This window comes from Rhea pennata, chromosome 3 (genome assembly GCF_028389875.1).
Source record: "Rhea pennata isolate bPtePen1 chromosome 3, bPtePen1.pri, whole genome shotgun sequence".
In the NCBI taxonomy this organism is placed as follows: domain Eukaryota; kingdom Metazoa; phylum Chordata; class Aves; order Rheiformes; family Rheidae; genus Rhea; species Rhea pennata.
This window is the reverse complement of record NC_084665.1, coordinates 20,426,638-20,436,925: the sequence shown is the minus strand read 5'-3', so window position 1 is coordinate 20,436,925 and position 10,288 is coordinate 20,426,638. Positions and strand designations below refer to the sequence as shown.

The following is a 10,288-nucleotide window of genomic DNA, read 5'->3' as shown; positions in this document are numbered from 1 at the left end:
AGGTCTTTCCTGTATTGCGTGGCTTGGCTATAGCTGCAGAGAGCACCTTTTCCCCCCTCGTTTTGTATTCTGAGCTGGTTGAGATCTGACTTAAAACTTCTTTGCAACAAAGTGCTGCACCTTCAGGAAAATGTGATGGCACTTTCAACTAGCTTGGTCTACTTCTCACTCCTTTTCAGTGTGAAATTTCTGAAGCAAGTGCTATATTTCAGCACATCCATATGCATAAAACTAGCTATGTAAACCAGCGTTTTTGCAGAGGACAGAGCTGTGGAGGTTTTTCATCACCTTCTTACAGAGCACATTGCAAGATGATGCCCTTCCCACAATCATTTTGATTATGGTTGTATCTCCATATATACATCTTTCCTTAGTGATTTATTTTAGAATATGAGCAAAAGTTCTTGGTGTATATAAGGCAGCAAAAGAGACTATGTCGTTCTGTTTTTCAACTTTTGCATTTGTAATTTTGTACGTATTAATTACACTGAACTTGCTCCCTGCTACTGTGTGTGTGAGACCTCATTGCAAATATTGTTCCTTGGTTGACTTAAGGATTTGTGTGGAGTTGCCTGCAAAGGAGGTTATGTACTACATATAGGAGGTGTGCTACAAGTCTCGCCTCATATGGTAGAACATTATTTTGGGAAGTAAGCTGAATTCTAACATGTCTGGAGCAAAGAGGCACTTACAAGTCAGCCTGTGGCAGTGAATGTTGTTCAGTGCCTCAAATGTGCTAATTCTCGAGTCAGTTCAGCTATGAACTCTCTTGGCATAACCTGCGTATTGTTTGCTCTCTGACTGGGATCTCCCTGTGGAATTAAAAACTTGGCTATACGAATATGCAGTGTTTGAACTTTGTATCTCAAATTTAAATTGCTGACTTGCAAAATCTTTTCTTGGGTTTCAGTTCCTAATTGGTTTGTTTATATTGCATCAGTGTTTAGGGAACAGGGAACTCTGCCACTGAGGGTTTACAGTCCAGGGCAGATTATGATCGTCTCTAAGTATTTATGAGAATAAAGGACTTAAGGATTTGAAGGGATGTAATTTCCTTTGCTGCTTACCTGGGTGCGACTTAATTTTCCACTCTAAAACATTTCCTTGAGGTAAGGTTAAAATGTTTCTACATTCCTGTTTCTACAGGAAAGCTTAAAATGTTTAAATAGCACAGTGATTTATTGAAAATGTTAATGCAGAATAGCTTTGGGGAGGGATTCTGTTTTGAAAATGGAAGCAGAGGTTTCTCTTCTGCCTGCGGCCCCTGAAAGCCGTGGAATGTAGCCCTGAGCTCCTCCCATTGGCCAGGGATATTTGTCCAGATGTTTGGCTCTTCCATAAAAGATAAGCATCACTGGACTGGTGTGCAGTTGAGAGGTGTTGTAGCAAAGAACACAGGAAAAAAATGACCCAACGTTTTTGTTTAGTTATTTTACTTTTGTGCCTTGGATTAATGTACCCTCTTGTAACAGGAATTTTTATGGACAAACTTGCCAGCAAGAAGCTGTGTGCCGATGATGACTGTGTCTGTAAGTAATTTTGCTTTAATGTTGAGCAAAATATATTCTGAAAAACAGTTGTGGAGTTTGTACACCATAGCATCAGAAAAACTACGCATATTTAGCTTTTATATTTGAATTGGTTTGTAGGCTTAGAAAGTAGAGTGGGAGAGCTTATATGGAATCTTAATTTCACATAAAATTGCACTACAAAAAGATTTTTTTAAGGGACCTTTTTCATTTCAGTGAAAGTAATTGTAGCGAGAAGGATTGCAACTCCTGTAATTATGAAATGACACATTCTCCAGCTGTTACTTTGCTTATTGGAGACAGAGAAACACACAGGTATTTTCATAGACTTGCTAATTTCAGCATTGCCCAGTTTTATTTGTAGAAGTTCTACATGTGTGTACATGTGCGTGCACATTTACAAAGACACTTATTTTTATTTCTCTCCCTATATGTATATATCTATTCTTTTTTTTTTCTAGACACCATTTCCCTCGCCAGAGCAGAAGATGATTATAATGCTCCAGACTGCAGATTCATTAATATTAAAAAAGGCCAACTGATTTATGTTTACTCAAAACTTGTGAAAGAAAAAGAATCTGGAGAATTCTGGGCTGGAAGTGTAAGATGATACTCTTCTGTATATGAGCAAACTAGAAGTAGATGAACACATTTTGTCAATAAATGGATGCTAACATTGTGTTATTGTGGACTTTTAAAATGTAGCTTAATTTTTCGAAGTGAATGCTTAAACTTCAGAAATTCTTTGTGGAGTCTTCAGGGTTTTACATGCATTTTTAGTATGAAAGTATCTTCAGGTAACTATAAACTAATTATGAACTGAATTGTAAAAGCAGGGCTCGACAGGGTGTTTTTATTTGCATTTTCCCTTTCCTGCAACTGCTTGTTCTCTATGGAGAAGAAATCTTGTCATGAACCCTTGAATTCAAGGGAAGCAAAAATGAATATAGCTGTATTTGTAAACTTTTCCAGATTGATTATAGGTGGTAATAATTTATTCCCCCAAATTTATGCCTATATTGGAACTTGTGTTAGTGGTTTAAGTGCTAGTTAATTAGATAGAAGGTCTAAAACTAAACTAAGCAACATTACTAGTAACTGCGTTTGACTAATTTACAAACTAGCTTAAACTCGATGTAAACTGTTCTAAGGTATCTAATTATACATCTCCTTGCTTGAAGGTTTATGGAGAACAATATGAAGACCATATGGGGACAGTTGGTTATTTCCCTAGCAGTTTAGTCTCAGAACAACATGTCTATCAAGAAGCAAATAAGACCGTTCCTACCACGGTAAGGAATCTGCGAAAGCCCAGCTGGCTACATAATTATACTTGGCTGTGTAATAGTAATTTGCAGTAAAAACATATCATAATTGTGGCAGTTGACTGTAGTGTATCATAGATGCCATGGGATCCAATCTTTGGGTCTTTATACATGCAAATAGCCTCAGTAAAATTGTAACATAAGCTCTGATATTGCAGACATTCCAAATGTTGCATTAAGGGCTTGATCCTATTAGAGTTCCTATTGATTTGAATAGTATTGCTTCAGGGCCACAAAACTCTTACCAAACAAACCATCTGCAATGCATAGCAAGCAGCTTTCTTTTTTAAGAGTTTCAATATTGTGCTGTGTATTTTAATCTGTGCAAGCACATTTTCCGTTAATTCTATATGTACAGGACTTTGTCCTGAAGAACTTCATTTTTGACTCCCTTGAGTATATTCTCTCACTTCAAGAAGCAGTTCCTTAGCAACTATGAACTCATTTTTGCAATATTCAGTTTGAAAGTAAACATAGCATTCTGTATTTTATCAACATTTCTACTTTAAAACAAGAAAACATTGGAGGGGACTTAGAAAATTAAAATTTGTGTGTACCTAATGAATATATGAGAAAAGCATGCTTTCTTGTAACAAGCTACTGGCATATCTCTTGGAAAGGAGGAGTGAAAGACTTCTAGAAACAAGTTAGTGTTTTGTAGGTAAGCAGGCTGAATTTCTAAGAGAATTCTTCCTGATTATATACAGTAGTGTCTCATACACCACATACCACATGAAATTCTTAATTTTACTGAAGACTTGAAACACATTTCATAGAGTGGAAGAAAGAGGAGGGCGTTTTCTCAAGGAGTAGTATGGTCTGGCTTAAAACTAATGCTTGCTGGTATCTTACTTCTATCCTGAAAACGAATTTTTTGAGTAATAGGTTTCCCATAAGTGCTTTTATTGCATATTTAGCTATATTCTGTTTTGAAGTGTATAGGAACACTCAAGGATTACTACATCAATCCTGAAATCGTATATTGAGCCTTTAATCCTAGGTCAAGATTATTAGGCAGGTTTCATTAGCACAGAGGAAATGAGATGAAACAGAATTCTTCATTTCACTTAATAGTTGCTAGGCTTTGAATTATCTTGTTTCAGACAAGTTTTATTTGAGGAAACTAAAGGAGCAAATGCAAATCTAGGATAAATGCTTGCTTCTCTTGTCACTATATTAGGTTACTCTGAATTTGGCCCAGAAGCATTGCAGCCACTCATTAGTCACAGTACATGAAAGAATGACTAAATAGATTTCTAAGCTTTTTTCCTCAATATTATGACAGCCAGTCTGCTGAATGGCAAGCTGAGCTGGAAGTAAATGACTTAGCCTGCAATCTGACTGAGGTCCAGAATGGTCTATTGCCATGCTGCAATACAGAATCCTAATTGAGAAGTAAAAATTCTGCATCAAAACCTCTTGCAAGACAAATGACATGAAAAGTTGCACAGTTCTTTCACTCTTCTTCTGCATTCATGCTATGTAAGAACATAGCAACAAAAAATAATAGTGATACAGATCAGTTCTTATTTTTGTTTTTCCTGCTTTCCAAATGGCACTGGTGGCCAGCTGTGTGCTGCAAATACTAAAGATCCAACTCTTTCTTAGTGCAGATTTAAAACCATCCACAACACATCTTGACCAATGCCTGTATGGGTGTACTGCTTGCTCCAGAAATATTTTGTAATAAAAATACAATTTTATACAAGAGGTAGTGTTGTAGTGCCATAGATGCCCTAGGCTGTTAATGCTAACAGCCTTCCATATGCACGTTTGTAGCCTGTCTTTCACTCACAGCTCTGTAACCTTTGACACAAACTCTTCTGGCACGTTTTTTTTTCCCTTGCTTTCCTGGTCTTGCCACCTGCAAGCCTCAATACTGTTGTTGTGGTGGTTTCTCTTGGGAAGTGGTTGCCACCAGTATGAAAACTATCCCTTTTCCTACCCTTTGCCTGTAGTGTTTAGTTTACATTACAGCACCTGATAATACATGTGCCGAAAGCTTAACAAGTTAGTGTGCAGCAGCTGCCCCTCATGCCAGCGTGCTTCTGCTAGTGCTGACAGTAGCATAAGCAGAAGATCCACTAGCAACTTTCAGTGTGTCCTGATGGGTGTTGGGGGGGGGGGTAGAATGGGAAGAGGGAAGACCTGCTGCGCTGGAGGGGAGCCCAGGGTGCAGGGAACACTAGCCCCAGGGCCTCTGTCTGTTGACTTTTCCTCTTCCCCCCCCACCCCAGCAACCTTCCTGGTTGAAGTCAATGTATACCACCAGCTACAGACCTGCTAACAGATCTTTGTGCCTGTGAACCTCTCTCAGCATCCTGTGAGCAACTCTAGGTAATAGTAAAAGATAGCAGCCTGTTAGCTGCTGTTGGGAGTGATAAACCTTAGATTTTTTTTCCCCAGTGTTGCAACTTCTGAACTGTTGAATCATGCACTGAACTTGCTCAACAGAACAGACTGTATGCACTACACGAGCATAAAACCAAAGTGGTGTTGGATTGCCTTTCCTCAGTCACTTAAAATCAGCTGTTTCATGGCTAAGATGCAAGTACCCTTGTTACGAGGAAGCACCTGCTCTGAAAGAGCTTCCTGTCTTCTGCTTCCAGTGGACAGCTATACTAAGTCAGTCTAATGTGAATGCTGTACAGTTTGAGCACTGCAGGGTGGTAACTCCCTGCAGTAAAATCAAGGTGAGGTCTACTGAAGAATATAAAGTAACAGCAGCAAGTCAGATGAAAGCAACATGCTGTGAAAGTGCATAATGACCTTTGCTGGAAGATTTCAGGCAAAATGCAAGTCACACTTCTCTGTAAGAAATCTATCATATAACCTCAGTCTAAGATGTTCTTTTCATGTTTGAATAAGCAGCTGTTTAATAGTAAGAATGAGGGTTAACATATGATCCTAATAAATCTGAGTATGGCTGTAGGAATACAAAACAAAAGGAGAGACGAAGGAATTATTTTGGAGAGAGAAAGAAACCTGGTATTGCCTAATTTAATATAAAAATTTATGGTAAGAAATCACCCCAACTATGCTGAAGGAGTCCAATGGAAGAAAAAAAAAATCTTCTTTTTCGGAATTCTGAGGTAGTGTTTTTACCTATATAGCATATATATTAAAATATTGAGTATTTGCATCTACTTATGTACCTTTGGAGTGGGAGATAAGGGAACGTTAATCTTTCAGTAATCTGAAAATGTTTTTCACTTTAATTCTGTTTTGCAGGACATTGATTTCTTCTGTGAATAGTGCTAAAAGTGGTTAGATAATCTCTAGGCTGCTACCAAGAAAAGAGGATAGAAATCAACCTGGAGACTCTCACTGAGCACGAAGAATTTTTTTTAATAGATGTTTGTAAAGTATGTACCATTTCTTTCAAATGAGAAAGCTGATTTAGAGGATTTTTTTTTTTTAAGGGGGTGTGGAGATAGTTGAAAAATGTAAAGTATATGGGATTTACTTAGAAGTTTGGGGTTTTTTTAATCTGCATATACCTTGTAACTTGTCAATAAATTTAATAGCCCTTGAAGTACTGTAAATCTTACTAAGTGGTATAGAAATGCTCTGTAGGGAGATGTGCAGCTTTGAGCTGCATTTATTTTCTTGCCATAACCTTACACCTTCTGTTAAATAAAAACTAAAATAAGAACACCTTGCTTTTGTGAGCTCTCTGTACCTTGCTAAGATTAAACCCTTTCTTTTGTGAAAGAGCTACCCCATAATGGTGAAATCTCCAGTACCTTTGAGCTCAGTGGAGGCTGTAGCGTGCTCCCTGAAACTCTGCCTAACCTGTGCGTGCCCCTACATGCCGTGCACCTTCAAGCTGCAACAGTATGCTGCTCCCAGTCACAGATGGAAAGGGGAAGCTGGGGGCCAGACCCAGCTACCTCCATTTCATTACCTCTGGCCGCAGGGTGCTGCGGATGCCCCCCGACACCCTCCTCAACAAAGGGCCACCTGGTCCTTTAGTGCCAAAATGCTGGTAGAAAAGGCTATGGATTTTCAGCTCCATGTTAGGCCAGTTTCATGGCACTGATACTACTTTTATTTTAAAGTTTGAGAGAAGTATGCTGCTGTGCCACTGATGCTTCTCCTGCTTTTACTGCCAGCACTGGGCCAAAGAAAGAAGGGGGAAATTAAACTGAAACTTTTGCAAATAGAACTGAGGACAAAAATATGGAACAGCTCAGAAATGATCAATCTCAAAAATTAAACACTAAGTGAGCTGCCACATACTATCTTTCAGTAGTGTCCCACACAGCCCAGCCCTGTGCATCACCCTGCTGCCCTCTCCAACTCTCCCCTCACAATGGCCGCCAGCTGCCAGAGAACCTTCTAGAAGGGCAGGCTATGCGTGCCACCTTCCCCCCCTTCCCCGCCCCGGCGGCAGCAGCCAATTGTCAGGCGCCATGGGAATTCGAGCCAATGAGAATCGGGCAATCTCTCCCCACCCCTATAGCTGAGGGGCTCTGGGGGCGGGTAGAAGGTGGGAAGGGCGGGATGCGCCGTGTCCCGCTGAGGGGGGCGGGGAAGCCATGACGCTCCTTGGCGTTAAGCATACCTGTGACTAAAAGCAATTTGGTGTCTGCGCCCCTTTAGGCTCTGCGCTGTCAATTCAGCCTCAAACTGTGACAGTTCTTTAGGTAAAATTTCATGATTCTGGGGTGTTTGAACGATGTTAGGGCTAGCAGTGCTTCCATTTGCAGGCAGTGTCTAGCAGCGCTACCTGGGAACAGTGAAGCAAAAAGTTACTTTTTAACTAACAAAGCTGTAAATAATTCAGTTTTGTAATTGGGTCATTCATACCTTGCACAGTGTTCGAAGATAAGATGTTTGTAAGTGCATGCATTCATTTTACACAGGTCTAGTCGTTGTAATAGCAATGCATCATATGCTTGGGGTGTGATACAAGCCTGAGTACATGAAGAGTGTGTGTTGCCATTGGTTTTGGCAAGCAGTGTGCAGCATATGTTAAATTGCACTGTAGATACCACAAATAAAAATGGGGAAGCGAAGTTTAGCATTTGCTATTAGACAAAATTATTTTTTACTCAAATATTTCTTGGATAGTGGCTTACAGTTACTAACACAGTCAGTTTTACATGGATGTATAAGAGACGGATGTAGAAAGCATTACATATATTTCTACACAAAAAAAATCTCTTAACTTACAGTGCAGGAGCTCCAGGCAAGAACTGGGCTTTCAGGGGAACAAACTGAGATCAGTGTTTATAGTTCTTAATACCATACTTTGTCCTTAACCCCCTTTAAAGCTTGCAAATTTGGCTAGTTTCAGCTTCTGTTTGCTTTTTAACCAGCTTACAGGAGTTATGGATGCTGCAGGAGAGCCACACAACTAGGAAGAAAATATTTCCTGTGCAAGATGTGTACAGAAAGATGTAGATAGATGTATGTTGTCCTTCTGTTGCCTTTACACAAAGGGCAACATTTGGAGTATGTGTGGAGTATCAGGCTATCCTGGCAGAATACTTATTTCTTTTTCCCTAGCTGTCTTCAGAGACTGTTCTGTGGTGGTCTCTTCAAAGCAGAAATAATAGGCTTTCAAAGGGCATCAAAGCCTGGTTTTGCTCCTTGAAAAACTAATTCTGGGAAAAATATGATAAGGATTCACTTTCTAGTGTTCATAAAACATCTGGATGTGAAGAAGCATTGTTCGGGCAAAACTACTTGTGTGCTGTAGCTGGATTCAGTGTCTAGTGTGTTAGCAACTGTTGGATGGCTTCCATTCTAGTGAAGCTTTTTAGCACCTTTCCAAAGTGCCATAGGTACTTGTTTTATAAGTCAATGTTGGGTAATATTGTTATCACACAAACACTATGCCATGATCTGAACTCTATGACAGACTAGATGTATTTGTAACTCCATTGTGCAATTTATTGATAGAATCATTTTTAAGGTCCCTGAAGGAGAATTGTGACCTTGTTCACTAGTATATGTTCAGCTAAAACAAGGGATGTGATACAACTAATGCAGCCATTGCTAATCTTTATGACTGTTGCCTCTCTGAGAGCAGTCTCTTCACTGTGTAAGTGCTGCAGTGCAAAAGCATTGGGTGCTTTGCAAGAGACAGTGATAGCGTCTGTACTCAAATGAGTAGAGATGTTGCAGTCTGACTGTTTGCTAACATTAAAGAAGATCCATAGGATGCCTCCGTTGTTAATCATTCTGTTGATTCAGCCGAGTACTTAGCTGTATTTTCAGTTTGCCAATTTTCATTATTTTCTGACAAATTTCATAATGTTTGGTTAATTTAAAATGCCCATAACTGAGGCCAGATTGTGGCTTGAGAATCTCTCTCATATTTTTAAGGCAGAGCCTTAAAAATTTCTATTCATCAGAAATGTAGGGAAGTGTGAAAACCTTAATCTTAACAGTACTAGCGCCAAAGGTGAACAAATCCAAGACCAGTATGATGAGATCTGGGGGAGGTGGAGAAGGAAGAAGTGGCAGGGGAGTTCAAGATGTCTGTAGAAAACTTGAGCACTTGTAGTTGGCAGCACTATTAATGTGAAGTTGACAGCTAAAAATCAATAGTTTTAACACTGAACACAGATTTGCTTTCTGCATTTCACATTCTTTGGTGAAGCTTGTTTCAGAACAGCACAGCTTGCTTTTCAAATTTCTAAGTGTTCATGCTGCAGAGCACCTGGCTGAAATAAACAGGAACTGACTTTCAGGATAAGGAAAGAAGAATCAATATTCTGCTAGCAGGCAGCGGAGGATGCTTTTGATTTTTTTGATTTCTTTCTTTCCCCCCTGCAGTGATAATTGTCCTTGTAGGTTCTTTACAGAAATCACAGCAACTTCACTAATACTCTTTTAGTAATTTGTATATAATAACTCTATCTTACATATGGTGTATGCTGTTTATATGGCAAGACATTCTAATGCATGTCTGTTTGTTTCAGGGGAAATATATATAGATGTACAGTTTGTTTTGTATTTGAATTTTGTTTTCAAAAGAATGTATGATGTGTGACTTTTGGTGCAGCCTCAAACTGCACTCATTTCCAATTTTGTACTGTCTATCTGAAGAAAGCTAGCATTAAGTTTTCAACCTTAGGTGGGGTTTCAGTAGCTTTTAAATTAAAACTACTGTGCATTTTTCAGCAAGGCTGGCTTTGAAGAAGTATAATACTCTCAATTCATTACCTGAAATAAAAAGCTGGTAATTAAGAAAGCCTTCCAGCTGTGGAATTTAATCCTTTATTTGCCAGTTGAAGCAATGTTGTTTGGTGGGAGCAGGGTGACATCCAGTGGCTAGTTTCTGCCTGGCTTTGGGAAGGATAAAACTAGTCCACATCACAGGGACACCCCAGCTGGGAGAGCACTCAGGGCTCTCCTGTCCAGCCTTCTGTCCAAAGCAAGGTCACACTGAATTCACACTGTTGTGCTCAGGGATTTGCC

General features: G+C 39.4%; 1 protein-coding gene across 1 annotated transcript; it reads left to right on the top strand.

Annotated features, from left to right (window-relative positions):
- Positions 1–1,405: 1,405 nt before the first annotated feature.
- Positions 1,406–6,254, top strand: OTOR (otoraplin). The gene is made up of 4 exons (XM_062573556.1): positions 1,406–1,529; positions 1,991–2,130; positions 2,711–2,821; positions 6,086–6,254. Exons 1-4 carry the CDS (start codon positions 1,406–1,408, stop codon positions 6,107–6,109), a joined length of 399 nt encoding a protein of 132 aa, XP_062429540.1. The 3' UTR covers positions 6,110–6,254.
- Positions 6,255–10,288: the final 4,034 nt, after the last annotated feature.

Excerpts from the sequence above, each read along its gene's own strand:
- OTOR (XM_062573556.1), top strand. The coding sequence starts at position 1,406 with ATGACCCAACGTTTTTGTTTAGTTATTTTACTTTTGTGCCTTGGATTA. Across the intron at positions 1,530-1,990 it reads TGCCGATGATGACTGTGTCT|ACACCATTTCCCTCGCCAGA; the intron begins GTAAGTAATTTT and ends TTTTTTTTCTAG. Across the intron at positions 2,822-6,085 it reads ATAAGACCGTTCCTACCACG|GACATTGATTTCTTCTGTGA; the intron begins GTAAGGAATCTG and ends TCTGTTTTGCAG.